The sequence below is a fragment of the Pleurodeles waltl genome, chromosome 8, assembly GCF_031143425.1.
Source record: "Pleurodeles waltl isolate 20211129_DDA chromosome 8, aPleWal1.hap1.20221129, whole genome shotgun sequence".
In the NCBI taxonomy this organism is placed as follows: domain Eukaryota; kingdom Metazoa; phylum Chordata; class Amphibia; order Caudata; family Salamandridae; genus Pleurodeles; species Pleurodeles waltl.
The window spans coordinates 884,239,681-884,266,611 of record NC_090447.1 but is presented as its reverse complement, the minus strand read 5'-3'; the positions used below and the strand labels follow the sequence as shown (position 1 = coordinate 884,266,611).

Here is a 26,931-nt window from a genome sequence, read left to right as displayed (position 1 = left end):
ACAACACAAGACAATTGCAAGGATTTTCTGTTATATTTTTGTCTTTGGGTTAAACTTATGTAGGCAACTCATGGAAGAACCTTCAGACACTGCCTATGTACATTAAAATACTCTAAAAAAGACCTCCAAAATGGTCTACTTAAGAAGTTACAGCTGATGAGCAGTAAAGCACAGTCAGTGATAAGAATACCTACAATCTGTAGCAATATGCAATTTTAAAATGTCTGCAGTTGTGATGTTTTCAAGTGATTTTTAGATACAATTCAAATAAATGCAGTTTCTCCCCCCTCAAACTTTCAAAACATTTAGGAAAAAGATTGTGTTTATACATGTTTTATTTATTTTACAATCTATTTTACAACAGTTTTAAACAGTTTTATTACATTTTATTCTTCAATGATATCATCAGTATAAATGAGGAATTCTACAATTTTACAGCTATGACATTTTCAAAGGAAACAACAAATGAAGCTAAAGAGAAAGGACAATACCCCAACCGGTACACGAACAGTCAAACATAAGTACAGCAGATAAAATACAGGAATAAATACGCAAAGAACCTTACATATCATACAATCCAGCAGATTGGCAGGCATGGGTGCCATTTAGTACCTGTTCTGATTTTTTATTTCACCATACAAAGATTTCTAGGGTAGATATTTCTTATACTGTTTACATAAATTTGGTACAGACGTTAATGGCTTTAACTGAAGACAAAATAACCCCAAAAACCTTTGCTAAATCCTGTCTGTCTTCGTATAAGAAGTGTACGTACTGCTTATACACATTTTAAGGGCGACATGGAGGATGACTTAACAAACGTGAAAATAGGAGAGGAACTGCATATCTCAGTTCATTTATTGAAGCAGCATGATGGTTGAACAAATAGAAAGCATAATTTATGCACCTGCTTTTGAATTGTGCCACAATGCCGTAACATAGAACAACACATTTAATATTAGTGAAAACCGCAATCTGCTCCACTTCACTCCAGGAGTGGATCAACTAGATCTGCTCCATTTAGTGTTATTAGTTAAACCACAAGTGACCTTAGTGTACTTGAAAAGTGAAACCAGGAGATAAACCGTCCATGATTTGTCTACAGCATAAGGGTGATACAGTGGGTGATCACCCGTCTACTTCACGGAATTGGAATTGTGTGCTCAATTCAATAGCAAATTCAAATTATTTGCATTTAAGTCGTTTTTGACGAAAGTGTCCAAAAGTATACCATAATTTACAAATCGGTGACCAATGACACTGAAAAGGGGTGCCATCTATGGATGGTTGGTGGTAAAGGGGGGCTAGTGAACAAAAGGGAGAAAGAATGTCATAGGTACAAAAGTAAACAAGTGCCAGGGCTATGCTGAAACAGAAAACACGTATATAATGTATCCAATGAAAATTCAGAATTACAGAAAAAGATAAAAGAAAGTTTATAGGTCCCAGTACATCAATCCCTGTGCGGTCCTCTAACCTGAGAGTGGTCCCCTACCTTAGCCAACCTGAATGGAGGGACAGCAAGACGCATGCGAACCAGAAAGCAGTTCCAGGGAAAGAGTATTTACAAGCTTGGTGATCAAACACTTAGACCCATCTCCCGACACACAACTGAACAACAGAACAGACAGCTTGGCTTTAATTTGGTCAACTAACGAAAATCTGTACAGAGATAACTGTACTTCAAATTTATTTGACCTCCAAATGCCTCCTACCCACCTTCACAGCCACATTCCACTCTTGTTGGGGTGGAGAAATTGCTTATTTGGAGAGCAGGGGAGTCGACTTTTTTTGCCGATTCTGGAGTTGGTCAAAGCTCACTCAGCTCTTGTCTGTGTCTCCTACGGGGATGAGGGGAAGGTTTTTTTTTTGTTTTTTTTTTGTATTACCGATGCAACTGTGAAAACACAATTTTCAGTCTGGCATTCATATGTGTTTAGAAATATATATATATGTGTCCATCCACACTACATAGTGTGCTCCAAGCCTTATTTCAATGATCCTGAAAGAGATGCATTGCTTGTTGCTGCTGGTATTGACTATACGAAAGAATGAATGGACAATGAGAAATTGAATAAACTTATGAAGTGAATGTCTTTAAATATTTTCAGGGTAATTGTTATTCAAGAGTGAAATAGCTGCCGAAATGATTCCTTACCCTTAGCAGATGTTGTTGAATATTTTCTTGATTACTAGTAAGAAATACATAGGCTTTAATATCTGAATGACCAAATCAAATCATATGTTCCTTATACTTTGAACAATTGCACCTTGACAAAATACAGAAAATAAGCAACACATTTTTTGCCATTGTGTGGACATGAAGTGATAGCTTGAGCAAGGAATTACCCTTCCCGCTGTAGAGTGAGGTGTCGATGTGAAGAACTGATGTCACTTATCCGGATTGCCTCTAACTGCATTACCCGAGGTAGGCCTTAACTGTGACCGGAAGAGACTACACCTGACCTTGAATGAGTAACAGGGCCGAACCCGAAACTGTGAGAAATAAAACAAGTGCACAAAGTGTAAATAAGGCCTTTGTCAGAAGTTGCAAAATTGACATCCAAATCTATTGTGTCAAATAGTGAGTTTTCTCTGAGTAGTGACAAGCACGCATGTTTTTAGTGACTTGTAAATTGACGATTATGCATGATCTTACTTGTTTAAATAAAACCCCATGGTTCTGACCTTATATTGAGTTTTCTTTGCTATGTCCAATGAAATTGCTTAATTCATATTAGGTAACCTATGAATACCCAGGTACACAATCATCAGCCAGTGGAATGTTTATTCTGACTACTTCACATTATCTTGTATTTCCTGTGTGTTTGCGGCATCTGCTAATAATATCCATGATGAATAAAAGATTCCTTGGTCTAGGCTAAGTCCAGTGGTACAGACACAGCAGTGACATACTTTCAGATGAGCCATGGGTATACTTCTGCAAAGAAAAGAAATAGGACTTCTCCCAGTGACTCCACCATGAGCAGACATCTTGCTAGGACATTAACGCATTTCCTCAGATCAGCCTTCTGTAGATGTTTCTCAAGCTTTTCTTGTTAAATTGTTCAGAATTAGGTATAGTCCTTAGGATATCATGCCATTGCTCACTTTGCCGTTCGGATTCTCTTCGGACTGAAATCCAGGGTTTTTTGTCTCGTGCCAGCCTACAGAATGCACTTCATTGCTGTAATCTGTGCTCCCCTCCTCTACCAGGTCTTTTTTCCCTTTACCGGGTAGCCTCAGATATAGTCGATATCCTAGAAGAAATGAGGCGTATATTAGGGAGGTAGACATTATTATGATAAACACTTGAAACAACATTTGTAATTAACATTAGATCACTAAAATCAGCGTTTTAGTATGCATCACTGCAAGTAAAGATAGGAATACCTCGGAAAATCATCAGGCAAGTAATATTTTATGAGTGTGAAATACCAACACATTGACAATTTAATAAGCATGAAACTATTTATTTCGACTGTTTTCATTATAAAACCATTTCCATAGAAATGCATTTCATTTTTATGTGATCACCAATTGCATTTTCAAACAGACATAAAAGTTATCACAACAAACAAATATTTAAACACATGAAAATCAGGGTTTTTTTACGTCGTCGGATCTACTAACCCAAGTTGTCGGAGCTATCAAGGGAATATTCCATAAATAATAAATACATGCCACAGACCAAATGTGTCCAGTTTAACTGCCTCAAGGGGCCAGAGAGATGGGCAGTACCTTTAACAACGAGGGATTGGGAGCTTATTTAGCACAGCCTGAAGTTAAAGGTTTGTAATGCTTCTAGAGAATTACTACACTCCAATCACCCATGAGAACCTCTCACTGCCTCTTCCTGTGGCCACTTGTAACTAACAGACTGCTATTACATGGCTGCTACAACCCATGCCTAGTGCGGGCCAGTAGTAACATAGTCAGAAGTGCACACTTGGGCTGTAGGAAGCAGTAGAGGCGCTGTAGGACCCCTAAAATAACTATGCTGGACTTCAGAATGTGAATGAGCAATAAGGATGCCTTTAAATTTTGTTTTTCTATTGCCACAGCAGTCAAATGTTAAGCTGTTTGCTCATAAATTGCTGCTTATTCTTTTGACACGGTAATTGGTATTTACTTTTCTTTCTCTGACGGCAAAGTGAGAGATTTTATAATGGGAACTATGTGACAATCTTGCTGAGTGTGAAAAAAAAAGGCCATAAGTTATTTTTTTTTCTAACACACAACAATACTTGAACTGGACAAATAGTTCCAAATATATCAGCAGATAGTAAAGAACAAATAAACCATTTCAGTGGCGTCCGGCAGCTTTAGGAGGGAGGGGGGCGGGTGGGGCACACACACACACACACACACACACACTCATTCTTTCACACACAGACACACACGCACGCACATCCATTAACAACACTCATACCATTCAAACATGCACGCACGCACCAAACATTCATTTTAAAACATCACAGACACTCATTCTTTCACACACGCACGCACATCCATTAACAACATTCATACCATTCAAACATGCATGCACACACCAAACATTTAATTTGAAACATCACACACATACACACACACACTTACCTTCGGCCTCCAGGTCCAGGGAGAGTGTCAATTGGTGATGCTTTCCTCGTCATCCAGGGGAGGGCCTTGAGGCATCTTTGCTGGGCTGAGGAGGTCACGCCCATAGGAGCTGTGATCTCCTCAGCCCAGCAAAGTTCAGCTCAGGCAGCCAGGAGTCTGCGCAAATCGCGCATGTCTGCTCCTGGCTGCCTGACCTGAACATGAAGAGTGTCTGTCAGGCTGACCTTTGTTCAGCCTGACAGACACTCTTCATGGGGGGCAAAAGGTGGGGGGGGGCGTGGCCCCGCCGCCCTAAAGGGCAGGCCACCACTGAACCGTTATCTTCTGTAATTTTGAAGTGTGATGAAAACAAATATTTTAATAGTATGAAAACAAATCGCAACACTTTCCTTGGTAATGCGCAAATGATAAATATTCACTGAAACCCAATTTCCCAAACATATTTTTGTGCTGTATAGTTTTATCAGTGACACTACATTTGTGCACATTTAATGGTCATTTCAGTGTATATGACAGTGCACTACCACATCATGCTTTACTAATATATTTGCAACAGAGTGCTCCAAAATGCACCACCAGCTACATACCACACCCTTTTCACTCTCCTGCTGAATGGGAGCGGCTAATTTGCTACATTTGCTCTTTGTGTGATACTTGAACTTTTCTCAAACCTTATGACTTCAGTGAGGTAAGACTGATGGCAGTACTCCCACTCTGAAAATTGTTCTGGCACCAATGGGTGACTGGAATGTTGGTTCAGTGGGCACGGCATGGGAGGGACACCCGAATATTGCCATAGGCAGGTGGGGCACTTCCTTTAAAGTAGCTGTCATGATTCTTGTGTTATCTAAACTCTAGTTCTATAGTTATGAACTCTATTGTAAGAAAATCACATCTTTTGCACCAGTGAATTTTACCCATGGCGTTTCAATACAGATCTCTGTCATTCAGCTGCTGAACATGTTGTTACCCGGGTTTTCAACTGCTAAGGTTTGTTCAGGTTTTAACGATATGACTTATGCGAATTTATGATATATGTGTAGGCGCGCTGGTTCTAAGTGCATGTAAATCAATCTCATTAATATGTATTTGAATTTAAGGCACTGAAGGCAAGAGCTAGACAAAGCTCAATGATATGCCTTCGACACCAGGCCTCGGCTTACCTCCTAGAATTATGGCTGCAAATACGATCTGAAAAATGCTGTAGATGAGTGGAAATGTAAACATCAGACTGAGCTGCTCGGGAGTGAACGACAACTGGACTATTGTTGTACACAGCTGAGTGTTCTGCAGCCCGGTTTCCAGAGCCACTGTGCGGCACCTTAAAGAAATAAAAGGAGGAATGAGACATTGTCTATGTTTTGTTACACTTTTATTTGTTGAGCTATATTTTGGACAACATATGCACCTTCCATGACGAAGGTTAAAGTGCAATGTAGCATATCCTGGATATAATGCCTATATCTAAAAACTGGTGTCAAACTACATGTTTGTGATACAGAATTTCTCAGAATTACAATATAATCAAGACTCAAAAAAGCTAACTACTACTACTACAATAGGGACTATATTCAAGATCCCACAATGTTCTGTTATGTGACAGTGGTTACACAATGGAGATTTTTGTGCATTGCTTTTTCACCTATCAGAGATCTTGATTATATTATTTTCTTTTCTTAATTATGTTTCTCCTTTTTTCTTTTCCTTTTCCTTTTGTTTTCCCCTTCCCTCTACTTTTTTGTTCCTTTATTTAGCAGGTTCCCATATTGGTTTATGTACATCCTTCCCAGGCATGCATTGTTTTGTCCTGATGATGATCCCACAATGTTGAATGGATTGAAACATTGTTGACTTCAACACTCTGACCCTGTTGACTATATGTAATTGATTATGGGTGCAGTAGTGATGTGCCCTACAGATTTGTGACTTTGACCTTTTGGATTTTTGCATCACTTAATTTTGCCTTTGTGTTAGTTTCAAACGTGTGCAGTGTATACTGTGGGGGTAACTAACCCTACAAGACTATTTTGATTGTACTAAGAAACATATCCTTTTTTAACAGTTGATTGGACACAACCTAGGTATTATTTGTGTCCTCAGTGTATAATTCACTTTACCATTCATTAGGGGCCTCTGTTCCTTATAACAAAATTCAACCCTTGGTCTCTATATATCCTTGGGTTTCACTTGTGCTTATAAATCTTTTAGAAAGCTGGCATTTTCCTACCTTAAAATTGTAAAAGAGGTGAAATCTACACTTGAATTGTATCAAAATTAATTCCAGTAAGCACAAAATAAATGGTAATCTGGTGCAGAAGGGGTATCGCCTTCTGATCCGTGGGCCTGGAAAATCAACAGTACAAACATCATCTCCCTGAATAGGGAAATGTCACCCTAGTGCACTCTTTGAAGAGGTTGTGAACTCTTAATTAGTTTTGATGCTTAATCATCCAACTTCAAATGTTAGTCGATCATCTATTTATTCAAGTGTGCATCAAGTCAATTAAAATTTTTTATAAGAAATCCTAAAACTTCTGAACAAATCCAAGGAATATAATCTTGAATATTTAACAGCACGAGTCAATGTGCAACCCAATGCATTTCGGGCAAGGACCATTCATCAGGGGAAAAGTTCCTACAAAAACAAAAGTACAAATAAAAAATTCTTACAAATTCTTTTGATTGACTTGATGCACACTTAAATAAATAGATGATGGACTAGCATGCACAATCGTTGTTTGGATGGTTAAGCATCAAAACTGATTAAGAGTTCACAACCTCTTCACAGAGTGCACTAGTGGTATGTTTCCATATTCGGGTAGACGCTGTTTGTACTGTTGGTTTTCCTACCTTAGCCATTTAGTGCCTACAGCCTGTCTCTGGGTCACATGACTGGGTGTAGCTGACATTCGGCCTTTGTGTATTTCTCCTAGTCAGCCACACACAATAGAGAGCTTAGATGTGCCTGGATGGGCTTTCATTGGCAGGGTGGGAGGACTGAGCTTGACAGGGCCCCACTTACACTTGAACAGGTTGTGTCTGCCACCACACAAAGGGCTGCATAACTCCTGTGGTTAGTCTGGAGCCAGGGAAGGGGAAGCAGGAAACCTGTGCACTTGGAAGGGAAACCTTTAGAAGCTTCTCCCACTTCAAAGGTGGCAACAGGTATAACTACTGGACTTCAGACACCAACTCTTCAGTACACTTCTGGACATGTGGAGATTCTATCAGGAAGAAGGACAGCTGTGCTGCTGAAAGCACTGCCACTCTGCTGGACTACTGTCTTGCCGGACTGTTGCCTTGTTGGATTGCTGGCCTGCTGTGTATGTTAGAGGGATTGGACCTGCACTTGAACCCAGGACCCACACTGACTCCAAGGGCTAATCAGTAGGTCTTCTTTCAGAGACACAGGGACATAACAGGCTCTCACCTATCTGAACCAGGACCTAGATCCATCTGGAGTAAGCCCCAGACCCCCAGGTAATGCCTTTCAGGTCGTGGACCACTGGTGTGGCCTCAGTGGAGCTGAATTTAAGTTTTTGGGATCTTCGCAACCTTATTGCTCGCACTGTCCGCCAATGCAAAGTTCAGTCAACACGACCTTTTGCACTACAGCCTTGACCATTCATGGGAAGTGCCATTGTGAAGCTCCAGTCTGACTGTGACAACAACAGGATATTTGCACTACAGCAGCTACCATCCACAGTGCAATCTGCTCTTTGCAGTGCACCGATGACCACCTACGATGCTTCCTTGCTCATGGCCCCCTCTACTGCGAATAAGACTATTTGAGCTGGACTGAGATGGTATCTTTTCAATAGGACAACCCTGGTTCCGGCAGCCAACCTCTGCTCCATCACGGTCTGCCTGAACTTATGACTTTCTCCTGCTCTCGCAAGACCAAATACCAGTGAGTGGGGCTTTTTGGTGCTATTTTTACTTATATCTTTAAAATTGCATATCTCTGGTTCTACTATTGGTGGCAGTGGTGGGATTAGGGAGTATGCCCGTGCAGTGCCATACAGTGTTTTTGTGTTTGCTTGTGCAACTTAAATTACCTCTCGGTTGTGTCTTCCAGTTATGTGTTTTCTAGAGTTTTCCAGGGGAGCTTTATTTGTTTTTCTGCCATTTGCATGGGGGGGCTACTAATTTTGAGGTTATTGCTGCATCTTTTTTCTAACAACTTTCAGGGAGAGTGCATTAATAATGTCTAGTGATAGCTTGTAGATAACTGTAGCCCTCAGAGTAATGCTGCACCTCCAACCTGTAAGAATTGCCTTAGTCTAATCACAAGGAGAGGGCCATTGTTTCTAACTTAGGCCCTTATTATTACGGTCCATAATTTCAGATGAGGCTGGTAACCATGTTACCTCCAGAAATGGGCATAATGAGGTCTGTGAAATTACCAGTCACTTTTCTTATTTCCACTGAAGACAAAAGCAGCTGAAATCTCCAAAGGGGAAAATAAAGAATTCCTGGGAGGATCAGATTTCTTGATTCCCTTCAGTAATTTAGCATTGCTCACTAGATTCCAAGAGTTCAACTTGGAACCCCATTAATGATTGCACAAAAGGAGTTAAAGTGTATTGTTTACTTTAGGGGGAGGGGGCATTAATATCCCTATATTCTGGTACCTTGTAATGAGGCCCCAAAGTATTGAAGGTATCGGAGGATCATGTATGCTGAGACCAGATATTCTTTTTCAGAGGTCTGCTCTAGCAACAAGGACTACAGTGGCTTATTAGGAGTAAAACGTAAGACATGTGACCACGTAGGAGTTAACTTGTACTTGCTGCCAAAGTCAGTCACTGGAGTAAGTGTATTTCTGCTAACAGTATTCTCCTTTCAGTAGCCTTGGCCTGATGGATAGCCTCTCTTATTACCATGCCCCTTACCAATTAGTAATAAAGAACTGGTTCTATGGACCAGGAAGGGACCCGGCTAATGCAACTGAAAGATGGGCTTTGGGTGAATTTTCTTCTCTGTGTTACCTGTACAGAGGATGAGTCCCACATGGGGATGGGGAGGGGTACCTGGCACCAATGTGGTCCTTGACATCTGGTGGACTTCTCTCTGTGCTATCAGGATGGACAAAAGCTGACTGAATAAATACTTCTTTTGATGGAGACTCCATCTCAAGTATCTCTCCTTTGTGTCTTTTCTAATTGGGACGAGAAAGGTATTTTCCAGATAAACAATGTCCTTTCAGAATCCCAACTCTGAGTCTTCTCAGAACTACAAGATTTTGCCCTTGATGGTCCCCTTTTATATCTATAAATGCTGCATGATCACTCCCTTTACTTGAAAGAGTACAGCGACATTTCAGACTTTAATCCATTGGAGTCTGAACTTACCATGTGAGCCCTTTGTGACAAATAGATCTCCCAGCTCTTAGTAGTCAGTAAATTCTGCAATACCTTTTCTGTCTTCGTGAGGCATGGAAGATGGATGTAGAGAACTTAACCAAAGAGGATTGGATGGATGCACTCATGTTTCCATGGGAAGTTACCATCTCCACGCAGTATTTTTTATACAGTGTATACCGGGGAAAGGCTTTGGAATATCTGTGGATACTCTCTCCCCTTATGCTTGAGCTGTCATTCCAAGAACAACTTTTTTACATCAGATTAGGAGCTGCCCTAATACTCATATATTCTGAGTAAGAGTGTTGAGTCCCATCAAAGAGTCCTGTTTTTTTTTTATATATACTGGGGGACCTGAGTGAAACTGTTAGATGAGGGCTGGATCCATGTCAGACGTTCACGATAACCACTGACTACATAAATGGGTTCCATTTATAGCCTTAGAGTTAACAAAGAACTTATATGAATATCCTGAAATATTGTATTGATTTGGCCCTCCTTTACCTACGCAGGGCACCCTAGAATTAAGGGAATGGCTTGATCTGTGACAGATTTGTAGGATATCCATATAGGTCATGTTTTTCATAAGTACCAAGTTATGAAAATAACACATTTCATATATCTATTCTTGTCAGCTTGTTAATCAGGTGATCCACCCCTTGGGTTAAGGGAATATCTGGATCTGTGAAATATTTTTAGGATTCCCACATAAGATAATTTTTTCATAATAACCAAATACATTTAAGAAATGTATTCTAGACACTTCTGTGAATCAGGTGAACGTAAGACACCTACATATTGAGTAGGTGTACACTGATGTTTTTATAGAACCAATGTTTTTCAAGCTCAAAATCTACAACCAGTCATATGTAGGATTCACAAAAAACATATGGCTTTGTAATGCTGTTGTGTGCTGTGTTTGGAGAACACACTATTGTTTTCTTTAGGGACCTGACAATGACTGGCATTTGCACTTTGAAATTCACTTTGGTTGAGATCACACATAGTTTACCCACACCCCGATTCAAATGATTTTATAAGGAAAATAATTACTAATGCAAATGTACATCTTGTGTGATTGGACTACAATAGATCCACTGTCACACATTTCTATGGGTCCACACCAATTGTTTAATTCTTTTGTAACCATTGCAGGTGTTTTGTATTTAAATGTTCTAGCTTCAATGTTGTTTTCTGATAACTTGGAAGGTAAAGCAAGAGTCAATGAATCTTTACCTGCGCCATGACTGCCCAGCAACATATGCCAAGAAGAATCCAAATGTGTAACCGGCAGCAGGAAATATTGTCCCAATAATCCAGAGCTCGGGGGCAATCAACCATGATCCCTGATAGAGTATTCCACCAACAGTGGCAATCAGCACTATCAGTATTGCTCCAGAAATTGAACCCACCTATGAAACAAAGAAAAATAAAGATTTGCTCAGACATACCCTATCTACTTCATCTCTCAGAGTTGTTTACTGAACTTTTAGCTCAACCCTTTGGTAGTGATGGCATAGAGCACCAAGGCTTAGCAATAGAAAAATGTTAAAGCATTTGACAGCACCAAACAACAGAATAAGAAAATTACCAAACAAGAAAGATACACAACCAACAATTTATAAAAATAGAGCATATTCTTGTGAATTTTCATAGTCCTTGATGACCAAAATCAACAGAAGGGTTCCTGAGATATGAATTTGTAAAAGAGTTTTAAAATGTTGACATCAACCACAAACAAGCATTGGCAAGTCATAACTTTGAAAACTTTTGAAAAGGCTGTAAGGGTTTGCAACACTGAGTTTGGCAACTCCGACCCGGGTTGGGTGACCAAATCGGACAGGATGGAAGTCTAGGAGTCTTAAAATAAATCTTTCAACAGTTACAAGCCCACCAGTGTGTTTTTCTAGCGAGTTTCAAACTTTACAGGGCATTGACTTCTATACAGTGGTCCTGATGTGAGGGACGCAGGCTTAAAACTGGTCCATGGATGTGCCAGATGCTGTGCCGTCCACAGGGTGAAGTCCAGTTCGGTCCTCAGTCCACATGTGAGTGAGGGCAACTCGGGGATGGATCTGGGGGTACCAGGAAGTCCTCTATGCAGGAGTCAAAGGGCTGATGATGCAGACCTTTTTCTTTTGTTCATACAACACAGCGGTCATGGTGCAAATAGTTGGTGGGGGCTAGTGTCTCTTGGGGTGGACAAATCTGGTCAAAACCAACAACCACAGGTCCAGCAGATTTGGGTGCAAAATCTGGCTATTTCCAAATTGTCAGTTGAAGTGCCTTGGGCCCAGTAGCAGCAAAACAGTTGTGATGATAACCAGAGATTCAGTTTGGGATCTTCTAACTTTAATGTCTCCAGTGCCATTCTGGGGTGGCAGCCAACTGACTCTTGGACTCTTTGATTCAGATTGGGGCTGGGGATGAACTTTGCTACAAGCCAGGCAAGTAGAATAGGATCTAAATTCTGTTAGCCCAAAGTGCAGCAGGTGCAGTCGTTCCAGCGCCACAGCCTCTCTTTGTGCGCTTCCAACGGGTACAAAGTGGTCTTCTTCTTGTCCTTGGTCAAAATCCAGCGAGTACTGAAATCTCAGGTAATAGGGTGCCCATTATATTCCAGTAAAGTGCCCTAAGTGGATAATGCTGTCACTAACCTAACTAACTAGCATGTCCCCTGCTATCTGGTGACACCGTTTCAGTGATGTGTGGCAGCTGGCTATCCCAAAGTGCATCTTGCATGCCACAAACAACATGGCTGAAGTCTTCCTTGAGTGTGAGGACCTTGGTAGCCCACTTCTGGCGGGAAGGGGGGGTCTACCAGGGCCTGCATGCCCAAGGAAAACTTGTTCTGAAACTGTTTTCCCTTCCCTGGCCCTGGCTCTAACCTGGCTAGGGGAAACAAAAGGCTTCCTGTGCAGGAATGTTGTCACAGCAAACCTTCAAAGGCAGTATCACCTTTGATGGCTGCCTTTTGGGCTAACACCCTTGCAGCCCATACTGGGGGAGGGGGTCACACCTACAGTGCACCAGCAGCCTTTGTTCCTGGCCTGGGAATTGTACACACATTTCCCTAGGCAGACAGACACATGTCTTAGTCTCAGTGCTTCTGGAAAGCCGCTGGACCAGCTGGGTCAAACAATGACAACATTTGTAAAAGATGCCAGCATTAAATTTGACATAAATGTGGACTGCACTATTGAGCCGCATTTAATTTCCCATTTAATTTGATACCTTCCTTGGCACAAATAGGTATCCGCTGTCACGAGTTAGTCGCATTAGAGTGCCAACCATTTACCCTGCAATTACCTTCTAAGGCTACTTGACTGTCCACAGCAAACACCAGCACTTTAGGACTTTGCAATATAGACATTACAAAAACATATGTCTATTTTAACAATATACAGCTCCTTGTCATAGGGCTTCATAGGCCTGCCTTAGAGGAGACATATATCTATATATGGTTAAGGGACTGGTGCACTTTGGCATTATTGGTAATGGCAAAGTTGTGTGTGCTGTGTATGCACAGTCTCCTCAGTATGCAATGGCACCTGTACATTGTGTTTTCACTTTGTCACACACAGAGTGACACAACCAGTGCTGCAGTTTTTGTGTGGACAGACAGTCTTTCCTACCCTGGGTACCATTTACTGGGGACTTACAAGTAAGTCAGCACAGACCAATCGGGGATACCCGATTAAACATACTATTTTGAAAAGGAAAGAACACTGTCACTGAGGTATGTACAGCAGACCTCAGTGCACTCTCAGAGTCGAAAACCAGCAGCTAATAGTCCAAAGTGGGGCAAAACGTTAGGGGACCCTGCAAAAAGCTGGTTTTCTCACTGAAGACAATCAGGAACTAGGTGTTAACCTGAACTTATTGATAATGGTGAATGTGCGATGTTTGCGCAGGTGGTGGTGTAATTGGGTTGGCCTGTAGACATCACAACTGTGCTTCTGGCCTATGCAGTGTCCTTCGGTGACTTAACAATCAGCAAACAAAGGACAGACAAATGGTGTCCCATTTCAAGGAATGAGCCAGACCCTGGACTCATCAGTCACCCCCATGGCTCATCGGCCTTTCTTCTAGCGAGAGGACCAGCAAAAAATCAAAGATGTGGGTAATGATGATACTATTGGTGGTGGGGGAAGGATAACTCCAGTTGAGAGATGGAATGTTTTAGATCATCTATCAGGGTGTGGCAGCATATGCTGGCTGTATGAAGGGGATGGCATTCAGGATTTTTCATTTGGTGAAATATGGTGGTAGGAGGTATTTTGTTGTGAGGCATTTCACATCCTCTTTTGAGGCATCCAAAGGGGTGTAAACTTGTAAGTAGAAACAAATGTCATGGGACTGCAACAAAATTAGCAACTTCTGCTGCATTGGTTTTAGTTGCTTGTTGCGGGGAGAGTCAGGATTGGTATTAGGTCTAGACCACTGCATTGCAATGGTGAGCAGACAACAGATATATTTAATAAGTGAGCAATAAATACAATGGTTATGACATTGTTTGTTGGTGCATCAGAGGGTAGCTCTTTAAAAGCATAGAAATGGAGGTTCTCAGACAGTTCTACATTTGAAGAATGGATCTGAAATTGAGAACTACTTTAGCACTAGAAGAAACATATCATAAAAGGAACAGACTACAAATGAGATTTAATAAGCGATGGGGGCAGTCTAAGGAATGGCTCAGAAGCTGACTATGAACCGTTAGCTAACTGATCAAATTTGCCGGAAAATAATCTTTTCCGCCTTTTTCCTTTAAAAAGGAATGTTTTTCTCCTAATGATATGTTAATTATACAAGATTCGGTTCCCTAAATAAAAATAAAAAAATAGATTTTGCACAAGATAGCAAACCTGATTTTAATATCATCGTATACCCTTGAGCCTAATGTGTTGTTACTCAAGCAAGGGAAATGGAAGACAAATTGAAAAAGTAAATTTAAAACTTACTTTGAGTATTATTTTAGCCGCCTTCGGCCATTTATGATTAACAAGCATTCCAAATCCAACAGGGATTACAAGAGTTGCCAAGGAGATACCTTATTAAAAAAAAAAAAAAAAAAAGAATGATTGTTATTGGAAATATTTAGGTAAAACAAATACAAAGCAAACATTTAAGTCAATTGAAATGCTATATATTATATAGGGATAGAGGTGTGGTTTAGCTAGTTTTACATCTATGTATACTGACATAAATAAATAATAACTGAAGAGGGGTCCAGGCTCCCCTTTAACAGATGCGTTACTAATGGTTGTAATCTCTATTTTAGCTGCATGTTCAAGTCACTTTTTCAAGTGAATCACAAAGGTCTAAAAGAACAAGTAACTGTCATCAACTCAGTTGTGATTTGTGGCACTGAAATAAAGGGCCAGATGTAGCAAGCGTTTTGCATGGCGCAAACTGCGAAAATCGCAGTTTGCGCCATGCAAAATGCGCATCGCGATGCTCATTCCCATTTTGCGAGTCGGTTCCGACTCGCAAAATGGGAATGCAGCTCGCAAATAGGAAGGGGTGTTCCCTTCCTATTTGTGACTCGCACCGCGATGCAGAATTGCTTTGTGACCGGGAACGCGGTCGCAAAGCAATTCACAGTTACCACCAGTGTCACACTGGTGGTAACCCATTCGCAAAAGGGAAGGGGTCCCCAGGGGACACCTTCCCCTTTGTGAATGTTGACAAAAATGTTTTTTCAGAGCAGGCAGTGGTCCAATCGACCACTGCCTACTCTGAAAAAACGAAACAAAATGGTTTTGTTATTTTTTTTGTATTGCAACTCGTTTTCCTTTAAGGAAAACGGGCTGCAATACAAAAAAAAATGCTTTATTTAAAAAGCACTCACAGACATGGAGGTCTGCTGTCTCCAGCAGGCCACCATCCCTGTGAGTGCAGGGAATCGCAATGGGGTCGCAAAATGCGACCCACCTCATTAATATTAATGAGGTGGGTCTTTGCGACCCCATTGCGATTCGCAGACGGTGTCTGAGACACCGTTCTGCATCCGAATTTGCGATTCAGAAATTGCGAGTCGCACTGACTCGCAATTTCCGAATCGCAAATTCAATATTTGCTACATCTGGCCCAAAATTCCTACATGGAAAAAAGTGATTAGCTCAACCAGTAAACTCTTGCTAACCACAAGCAAATCACATATGAGTGCCTTACTAGCAATAACCGCTTTCTAGTATCAGAAAGAAGCGATTAGTAAAAGAAACAAGCATTTGCAATGCAACGGGTCACGCATTACGTCAATTTAGAGCTATTAGCGTTGTAAACTCCTAACCGGACTTTTCTTGCCCCGAAAAATAAATAAAACGAGCCCTGCGAAATAAATAGAAAAAGTAGTCCAGAAACCATATGGAAAACATGCAGCCTGGTATGTTTCCAGTAGTTTACTGGTGCTCTAGAGGAGGGCTCAACACCAGAAAAGGCATGACGTATGCATGCCTTTCACAAATGAAAACAAGCGGATTTTAAAAGGCAAGCCCACGAACCAATGAAAGTGACTGATGTAACATGAGCGTGGTTAAAATCCCCCTAAAGAGAGATTAGAAGAGAGACGGAGCATTTTGCGCTCGCCCCTAAAAAAGGTCTGTTGGTACCTGCAATAATCAATCCTTTCCTAAGCAGAACACAGATCTGATCATGCAAATTCATAGCACAAAAAGACATCAGACATGAGTCTCTGTTTGAAGAAAAAACAGCCTAATGCTTTTTACAGAAGTGGTTTGGCTTAGTGGGATCTAACATGGCAAACGTTGACTGCATATTGGTAACATCAGACTCAACAGAAACACAGATAGTGGTAGGAGTTTAATTTATTAAACATGTGGGCGTGGCACTGGCGTGTGATTTCTGTGTACCTGTGTATCAGTATGCACTGAACTATTTTGGTGGTCATTTAATTTCTTTTCATTTAATTTCTGTCAGTTTATGTTCCCCAGGAGGGTAATTACCAGCCCCCTTTTTTTAATGAGAGGCAGGTCTGTGTCCTTAGCAATCAGCGTTCAAGGTACTCAGGTTGCATCAGAATGTTGTTCAAAACTTAATGTCCTGATCTGTTGGTGTAGAAAAGGTGCACTCCAAGCAATATCAAGCCATGGTCCTGCTTTACAATGCCCACTTTCCACTTTCTTGGTGGTACTGTGTTGTTCTTTCATTAGGGAGCAGAAAACATCAGTTTTCTCAAGTCATCTAGCAGCTGCTATCATAATGATCTCCTCTGCAGTCTCCAAACTCCATTGTATGAGGTTTGGGCTTACTTCCAGCTTCCTGCTACTTGAACAGTGCTCCTTCCACCTTCCCTGCCTGAACTCTGTTTCATTCTCTTGAAGGATCGTTGGTTGATCAGGTTGATGAATGCTAATCAGAAGTTTCTGGTTGAGCTGTGGTTACAGTTTCTCAGGTATTCTGGGCATGTATCCCAGTATGCTTTATGAATCCTACAAAGGGGCCTTACATTTTAATCATAGAGTCAGACAGAAACCAGTGAAGTGATTTAAAGGTTGGGTTAATGTGATCGCCTTTGCAGAAGTTAACCTTTTGAGTGAGGTGGGTGCCCGGTTGAAGTCCCCCAAAATGGTTCCGTAGTACGGTGGATGTTCACGGTCATCATCCATTGTGAATCTGAACGTCTTCTGCTTTTTACATCAGAAGGATTTTCTCTTTTGAAAGCAAAGTCGAGACTTCACCTCCCAATTTCTTTCTGTTTGCGCTGGTGTGACAGTAAGAAAACTGAAAGTAGACTATTCCATTGAACACAGTCTGATTTCAATGTGATCGGTGCTCAGTCGGCATTAATTGGCCCCCGTGCATTGATTTGTGTAGTATAGGTACCAGGGAAAAGATGATAATGTCTTCTTTCTGCAGTACCTCTCCCAAGTTGATCCCTGCTTTGGGATCACCCCAGGATTACAATTGTAAAGCAGGGATTCACCCACTAGACACCAGGGAGGAGAGAGGGCCCTTCAGACATGTGCCTCTCCCCCCATTCAAAAGGAGCATTTGCAATGCAATGGGTCTTGCATTTGCTCGAGTTAGAGCTATTAGCATTTTAAACTCCTAACTGGACTTTTCTTGCCATCAACTGAAAAGTAAAACAGTTTCACGTAAGCGAGCCGACGGCCACCATGAGCACGAAGCAGACACACAAAAGGAAACAGAAGTTTGCTTGCAGTGAAACGTATCGGCAAAAGTGCAATTATCCATGTAACTGACAAAAGTGCAATTATCCATCTAACCGGCAAAAGTGCAATTATCCATGTGACAGGGTCGATGTCATCAAAGTGCTCGATTACTGCCCAGCGAGATCACGCTGCCTACGAAGTAAAAATAAAAAGTAGTACAGAAACCATATGGAAAACATTGAGTCTTGTATGTTTTCAGTAGTTGGCCGGTGCGCTCAATGAGGGCTAAACACCGGAAAAGGTATGACATGTGCATGCCTTTCACTAATGAAATCAAGTGAATTTCAAAAGGCAAGCCCACAAACCAACCAAACTGATGGGCGTGGTTAAAACCCCATAGAGAGATAGAGACAGAGCACTTTGCACGCTCACCCTAAAAATTGAACTCTCTTTCTGTCCCCCTCCTTTTTGGAGGCGGGGGGATAGAAAGCTTACTAGGGAAAACATTTTTTAGAAAAAAGAAAGGGGTGGAGCTGACGATCCTGGCATTGGATTATGCCCCCTCTCTGAAACAGACCAAACCAGGGACCACTGTTTTTATCTGTTCCTTCCATTGGCGATAGGCCTAGGCACACATGAGGGGGTACCGTTTTCATCTGGAAAAGTGTGGGATCGCTCTGGTATTTAAAACCACCGTTGCCAAGAAGATATTGGTACACATTGTTATTCGGTCTCTAATATTTGCTATAAAGAACATTTTGTTACTCTGTCACTGAATTTAATACAAAGGCCATATTGTTATTCTGTCTCTAAGACTTGTAACCAAGAACAAATTGGTACTTGTTATTACTCTGCCAATGAAGGAAGGTATGACTATTAGAGGGACTTTGCCAACCTCATATGGAGGGGTATTTCATAATAGGTATCTATATTTATATAGGGACACTCTGCCAATAAGAGTGTCCGAATTGTAGCATCTTGAGGAACCTAAGGGAACCAAAGTTGTGGTGCTAGCATCAAGTAGACTCACGCAGTGAAGGAATTGCCAAGGTATCTGTTGGAACATCTGAGGTGCAAGAAGTAAAGAATCCATAAGTAAACCAAAGACACCTGTATTCAAGTGTATTCTAGACATCACAAAGGTAGTGTATGTGTTAACCTCTTCCCTCCACAGGTCCCCCTTCCCGCCGTACCCTCCCTAAAAACCCTTCCTCTCATCTGGCTACACTGACGGTTTTACGCATTGTACCTGTGCTCCAGCTATAGAATTTTCCCTCAAACTGTCTTTAATTACGTGACCAGGCATAATGGCGACATTTTGGGAATTTCACGTAAGAAGTCAAACGAGAAAGTCCTGAAATTACACAGGCAGAATGAAAAGTTTCGCCTGGGCCACATTTTTATTTACTGGTTTATGTGCCATAATGGGAACTTAACTCACTTGAATCAAATGTGCATCTGAACTGTGTGTCATACCTACAAAGGTGACTAAAAATAGTTTTAAGACAACACTGATACAAAGAGATCGGATGAAGACACATATTCATCATGTTGTTACTGTACTCACCGATGCTGTCATAGGGAATCACGATAGAGTTAGAATCTACCCATATCTTCGTGTAAATGAACAGGCACAGAGGCATCATTCCCAACGCAAGCAGTGTGGAGCACGTTGTCATACTTATGCTGCAAATAAAAATTAATGTTTTCCAAGTTAGATTTCAGAATCCCTGATTTTTTTATCACAACAAGGTAAAAATTTAGGTACAGAACTTAACCGCAGTGGTGATGAATTATTTTCCATGATTTTCTCATTGTAAATAAACACTATGGGCCAGACTGACTACGACCTTGGCAGATGGGATATTCCGTCACAAATGTGACAGATTAAGGCCCATATTTATACTTTTTCACGCTAAACTGCGCTAACGCAGTTTTGCGTCAAAAAATTTTGCACCGTCTAACGCCATTCTGAAGCGCCATGCGGGCGCCCTATTTATGGAATGGCGTTAGCCGGCGCAAGCAGACCGGCGCTGCCTGGTGTGCGTGGCAAAAAACCACGTAGACCAGGCAGCGCCGGCGTTGGGCAAAAATGACGTTAGGGCGTCTTAAAATGGGGCAAGTCAGGTTGAGGCAAAAAAATCGTCTTAACCCGACTTGCGCCATTTTTTAACGACGCCCATCCCCCATCAACATGACTCCTATCATTGTAAAGATAGGAGTCATGCCCCCTTGCCCAATGGCCATGCCCAGGGGACTTCTGTCCCCTGGGCATGGTCATTGGGCATAGTGGCATGTAGGGGGGCACAAATCAGGCCCCCCTATGCCAAAAAAAATTATTAAAAAAAAAAAAAAATAATACTTACCTGAACTTACCTGAATGTCCCTGGGGTGGGTCCCTCCAGCCTTGGGTGTCCTCCTGGGGTGGGCAAGGGTGGCAGGGGGGGTCCCTGGGGGCAGGGGAGGGCACTCTGGGCTCATTTTGAGCCCACTTGTCCCTTAGCGCCATGCCTGACCCAGGCGTTAAAAAGCGGCGCAAATGCGCCGTTTTTAGCCACGCCCACTCCCGGGCGTCTCTTTTGCCCGGGAGTATAAATACCACGTAAAGGCCTGGGAGTCATTTTTTAAGACGGGAACGCCTCCCTTGCATATCATTAACGCAAGGAAGGGGTTCACGCTAAAAAATGACGCACATTCCGGGAACTTTGGCGCTAGACGCCTCTAACGCCATAGTATAAATATGGCGTTAGTTGGCGTTAGTTTAGCGACGAATTTGCGTCGAAAAAAACGACGCAAATTCGGCGCAACCAGAGTATAAATACGGCCCTAAATCCTATGGAACTTCTAAAATGGCGGGCGGGATATCTGTCACACTTGTGACGGAGAATCCCCTCTGCCAAGTACGTAATAAGGCCCTATATGTGTGTCAAAGTACTGCCAACTTTTTACAACACATAGACATGCTTGTGTGTCATTTATTTTACATAGGCTTAGCTTCAGGATGTATTTGCTGTCATCTTGAGACTGTTCTCGCATAATTGTAGGGTAATGAAGTTGGGGTTTAGAAACCAAATGATAGTGCTGCCATAGATTTTGTCATTTTCCTTGTTGCCTTCACTTCTTCTACTACTGAGGATCAGAAGGTAGACAGCTAATCTTTAAAATGAATTGTGATTATAAAATATAGAAATGTACACAAAAAGGCAATTACAGGATCTCAGTACTAAAGGGTCTGCTTTGGAGGTGTGTGGTAACTGGGAAGTCACCAAAAAAACAAACAAACACGTAGATGTCGTGTCCACCCCTGCCTGAACTGTTGCCACGTTTAGGGGGTATATATAGAGCACTATTGCAAAAAGCAGGTCTGCTACTGCCATCAGAAAAACACTTTTGGGAGTCCGAGCAGAGTCCTGAGTTGGAGGGCCTCCCATTCAAGGGTGGCATGTTTGACGCAATTCTCGATGGCACTCCTCCTGTCTGCATCCACCACTGAAACCATAGCAATCCCAGACAGAAACTCTCTTCAATGTCTTCCACATGCAAAGAAAGAAAACTCTCAGCTCCGAGGGGGGCACATGGTATGTGATCCATGGAAATGGCCCACCACTTTCACAGTGATCTTCTAGAAGCCTAGAAGTGATGACAGTTCCAGCACGCAGACGTGGCATAGCAAACTAGTGGCCACATTTTTTACCTCTTAACCAGCTCCAGCCTGTAGATAGAAGCCGCCTTTTCAGGTGAAAATATCTGTCTGCCATAATCACAGACACTTTTACATTGCCAATCTGGCTGCTGCTAGCATGTTGGAGGCAAATCCTTTAAGGTAAGGTTGTTTAGGTGGCCGTGTTACCATGCTACCAAACTGTAAAGGGGTCATCTAGTGAATGATGTCACAGTAGGTTTTCCAAGACCATAAACACACACCAAACAACAAAGCTTTATTCTGGAACCTCTATTGTTGGTGAATGAAGATTATTTATTTGAGTTGTGACTTTGAAAAACCTGCATCTCTCGACATATAAAGACTTGCATTTAAGCAATGCAAGGCTCACTGTCCTCCTTACATGATAGCTTTTATTACACATATTTACTGTTAACGTTTTTTAAGATAATTGCAGTTAAATGCTTTGGATAGCATGACAAACGTCCTGCTAAAAGGCCAGGATTAAAGAATGAGATAGTTACTGAGCCTGGTGTGGTAATTTCCTCATACTCTGAGGGTTCATCTGGAAAAAGTGAATTGCACATGGACTCCTGTTTTCTGGGTTGCACATGTATCACAATGTATAGCAAATGTCGCCATTTTGTTCCTGCAACAATTTGCCAGAGGAAAATTGGAGGATGTATTAATTACCCACGTGCTCGGAGTTTACCTCCAAGTTGTCTTTTCATTATACTCAAATTTGTTTTAATTCCTCTCATATGATATGCAGAAGAATTAAAGACAATTTTATAAAAACTAATTTGAGTTTGATAGGTTTTTCATCCCTATTTCTTGAAGGGATGAACTTTAAGTCATTTCTAGTCTTTAAGGAATAACCCCTTTGCTTTGCAGAAAATATACATGCGCCTAACAAACCACTCCAATCTGAGAGAAACAATGGAAACTGAGTTTGGACACAAATGTTAGAGTTCTGACTTTAAGAGAGTTGGATCATGTCTTGGTTTATGGACTGAGTAGCAATTATTGGCTAATAACTGTTAGTAAATAAGATGAGGACTTTATGACATAAGTGCTGTATGCAAAGAAAATGCACTACTTCAGCTACTAGGAAACACATGTATTTATGAGGTGCACCCTTATTGCGCTGACCCCCCACAACTTTGATGACCATTATATATGGATTCAATTTCTCATTACATCTGCATAGACCTTTCATTTTATAGGTTAGCACTGGAGTTAGATTAATAAATATACATTGTGAGATGGTGATCATTTGAAGTAAAGGTCAGGTGGGAATAATGTTCAAGTTGATGTAATGGTTAGGTCAAAGGATTGCTCAATCAAGGTGAAGGAGTAATGATTAGGCAGAAGTAATAGTTATTTGAAGCATTGTTTAGGTTGAAGTAAGGGTTAGTCAAAGCAATGGTCAGAGTGAAGTAGTGGCCATGTAGTAATAATCACAAGAAGTAATGGTCAAGTTGAAATAATGTCTAGGGAGAAGTAATGCATAGATAAACTAAAAGGTCAATATGAAGTAATGGTCAGATACAAGTAATGATCAGCTTTAAATAGTGAACAGGCAAAGACCAGTAGAAAGTAGTGGTCAAGCTGACGCAACTGAGTGAAAATAGTGCAGCTTGATGTAGTGACATACATTTGTAGTAAGAATACATCTCATTTGAGCAGGTAAGCATGTGCAGGGGCGATTGCTCCTGCCTCCTATGCATGTTATGATTAGTTTAAAATGTCATCGAACTCTTGCACTGGGCACAGTGTGCTACAAATACAATGGATTATGTTTGCGCTAATATAAAGTTGCTGTTATGGCAACATAAGGCCAAGTAAAGGTATTTTGTATTCTGTAGTCCGTGTGCGCTGTCAATACGTACATTAAAAGTAAAGTAAATCTGTAAGTTTGTAGACTGTCTCACCTTAGGTCCATGTCTCCGTCTACCCAGTACGCCAGGATGTTAGAGCCGGTTCCTCCCGGGCAGCACCCCATGATCAGCACGACAACAGCTTGGATGGGGTGAATGTTGAAGATGAACGAGAGCACAAAGCCAGTCAGGGGCATTATTCCAAACTGGCAGAGGAAGCCCACAATGATACCCCAGGGGCGTTTGATGTGCCCCCAAAACTTCTTGGCATTCACAGTGCAGCCCATGGAAAACATAACCAGGGCCAGCATGACCGTGAGCACGGCGCTCAGAACTGTGTTCAAAATTAGGTTAAAATTGTTAGGTGGCAGCAGGCAGGAGGTGCCCTCGCAAATTGTAGCGTTGGACGAGCAGTTTGGAGAGTCCATTCTTGCTGCAAACTTCTTGATTTTTGGGATGCAGAAGATCAAAACGCTTTTTTTTCTAACGGGAAATGTGTTGACCACCTTTTGAGTGTTTTGGCAAAAATCAAAAAAAGAGACGGACGTTCGGAGGAAGATTCACATTCCCAGAGAAAGACCTGTTTTCACATCTCTCCTTTTAAAACGTACAGAGACAATAAAAAGTAATCATTAGTGAAGGTTTTTTATGAGTTCAGACGTCAGACGTATATTTTGGTTATGCATTCCTGCTCCAGAGAGAGATGATTTGCAAAGTAAACACAGCTTATTACAGCTGTTAGCGCGGCCTTCATTAACCAAGAGAGACACTGGGGTAGAGGACTGTTATGAGTCAACGCGTACCTCCAGGGCCGGGCTTGTACTCGAAGCTCGAAGTGTCAGAAGTGGTCACCGGAGAGAGAAAAATATGGAGTACCAACGTTCGTGCGCAATTTTCACTCCGCCAGATGGCGCCATATAACCAAAATCTTGTGGGTAGTCTGGAGTTAAATTCTGCGTTTAGGACAAAAGAACACCAATTGAGCCCACCCCTTTTTTTTTTTTTTTTTTTTTTTAACAGATGGGGCGCGACCCCTTAGGCAAGGTTTTCTCCTCTGGGAGGCATTTTTTTTTATTTTAGGCCATTTCTGCAAGCCAATCTGCCCTCAAGGGGAGTAGAAAATACTAGACACCAGGGATTTTTATTTTTTTGTGTTAATTTCATGCAAGGGGAGCGTCCCCTTAGGCAAGGGTCGCTCCCCTGGGGGGGGACAAATTTATTTTATGCCATTTTTACCTCCCTTGGGGGCAGATCGGCCTATTTTGATGAAGCCGATCTGCCATCATGGGGAGCAGAAACCACTAGGCACCATGTTTTTTTTATTTTAGACCATTTCTGCCCACCTTGGGGGCTGATCAGCCCTACTAAACAGCAGGGATTTTTTTTTTGTTGAGTCAATTTCACGCAAGGGGATCAACCCCTTAGGCAAGGGTCGTTGCCTTCGGGGACAAATTTATTTTAGGTCATTTCTGCCCTCCTTGGGGGCAGATCGGCATGTCTATTAGGCGGATCTGCCCCCCGGGGGCGGGGGGGGAGGCGGTTGAGGGGGATTAGAAACCACTAGACACTAGGGATCATTATTATTATTTTTTTTTATTTCTTTACATGTGAGGAGTGACACCTTAGGCAAGGTCCGCTCCCCTGGGGGCAAAATTATCTGCAGGCCATTTCTGCCTTCCTTGGGAGCAGATCAGCCTATTTTTATTAGGCCTATCTGCCCCCAAGGGGAACAGAAACCACTAGACACCAGGGATTTTTTTTTAGGTCAGTGTCAGGTAAGGGGAGCGACCCCTTAGGCAAGGGTCGTTCCCCTCGGGGACAAATTTGTTTTAGACCATTTCTGCCCCCCTTGGGGGCAGATCGGCATGTCTATTAGGCTGATCAGTCCCCAAGGGAGGTAGAAACCACTAGGCACAAGGGATTTTAATTTTTTTGCACCAATTTCAAGCAAGGGGAGCGACCCCTTAGGCAAGGGTCGCTCCCTTGGGAGGGGGGCACATTTATTTTAGGCCATTTCTTCCTCCTTTGTGGGCGGATCAGGCTATTTCTATTAGGCTGATCTGCCCCCCGGGGGGGGTGGGGGGGGCAGAAACCACTAGACACTAGGGACCTTTTTTTTTTTTTTTTTTTTTTTATTTCTTTACACGTGAGGAGTGACTCCTTAGGCAAGGTCCGCTCCCCTGGGGGCAAAATTATCTTCAGGCCATTTTTGCCCCCTCTGGGAGCAGATCAGCCTATTTTTATTAGGCCTATCTGCCCCCAATGGGAACAGAAACCACTAGACACCAGGGATTTTTTTTTAGGTCAGTGTCAGGTAAGGGGAGTGACCCCTTAGGCAGGGGTCGCTCCCCTGCGGGGCGGGGCAAATTTATTTTAGGCCATTTCTGCCCCCCTTCGGGGCATATCAGCCTATTTTTCCGAGGCCGATCTGCCCCCACGGGGAGCAGAAACCACTAGGCACCATTTTTGTTGTTGTTTTTTTTATAGATGGGGAGCGACCTCTTAGGCAAGGGTCACTCCCCTGCGGGTGGGGGGGAATTTATTTAAGGCCATTTCTGCCCCCCTTGGGGGCAGATCGACCTATTTTGATGAGGCCGATCTGCCCCCACGGGGAGCAGAAACCACTAGGCACAGTTTTTTTTTTATTATTCACAGACTGCGGCGCGACCCCTTAGGCAAGATCCGCTCCTCTAGGAGGCAATTCTTTTATTTTAGGCCATTCCTGCAAGCCAATCTGCCCCCAAGAGGGACAGAAACCAGTAGACACCAGGGATTTTAATTTTTTTGTGTTAATTTCACGCAAGGAGAGTGACCCCTTAGGCAAGGGTCATTCCCCTGGGGGTCAAATTTATTTTAGGCCATTTCTGCCCCTGCCTATGCTTATTAGGCCGATCTTCCCCCAAGGGGAGTAGAAACCACTAGGCACCAGGGATTTTTATTTTTTTGCACCAATTTCACGCAAGGGGTGCAAGCCCTTAGGCAAGGGTCGTTCCCCTGCGGAGGCAAATTTATTTTAGACCATTACTGCCCCCTCTGGGGGCAGATCAGAGTATTTCTATTAGGCGGATCTGCCCCCGGGGGATGCAGAAACCACTAGACACTAGGGATAATTTGTTTTCGTATTTTTTTATTTCTTTACACCTGTGGAGCGACCCCTTAGGCAAGGTTCACTCCTTTGGTGGCAAAATCATCTTCAGGCCTATTTTTATTAGGCCAATCTGCCCCCAAGGGGAACAGAAACCACTAGACACCAGGAATATTTTTTTAGGTCAGTTTCAGGCAAGGGGAGCGAC

General features: G+C 42.2%; 1 protein-coding gene across 1 annotated transcript; it reads right to left on the bottom strand.

Annotated features, from left to right (window-relative positions):
- Positions 1 to 317: 317 nt before the first annotated feature.
- On the bottom strand, positions 318 to 24,197 carry SLC10A2 (solute carrier family 10 member 2). The gene is made up of 6 exons (XM_069205188.1): positions 23,693 to 24,197; positions 19,665 to 19,783; positions 14,924 to 15,012; positions 11,199 to 11,374; positions 5,763 to 5,920; positions 318 to 3,260 (listed from the first exon to the last, which is right to left on the bottom strand). The coding sequence occupies exons 1-6, from the start codon at positions 24,064 to 24,066 to the stop codon at positions 3,088 to 3,090; spliced, it is 1,089 nt and encodes a 362-aa protein (XP_069061289.1). The 5' UTR covers positions 24,067 to 24,197; the 3' UTR covers positions 318 to 3,087.
- Between the last annotated feature and the right edge of the window lie 2,734 nt (positions 24,198 to 26,931).

Bases quoted from the DNA above. Each gene is read 5' to 3' on its own strand.
- SLC10A2 (XM_069205188.1), bottom strand. From the start codon at position 24,066: ATGGACTCTCCAAACTGCTCGTCCAACGCTACAATTTGCGAGGGCACC. The intron at 19,784-23,692 runs GTGAGACAGTCT...TTTTATTTGCAG, and splicing joins GACGGAGACATGGACCTAAG to CATAAGTATGACAACGTGCT. The intron at 11,375-14,923 runs GTAAGTTTTAAA...TTTGTTTCATAG, and splicing joins CGGCTAAAATAATACTCAAA to GTGGGTTCAATTTCTGGAGC.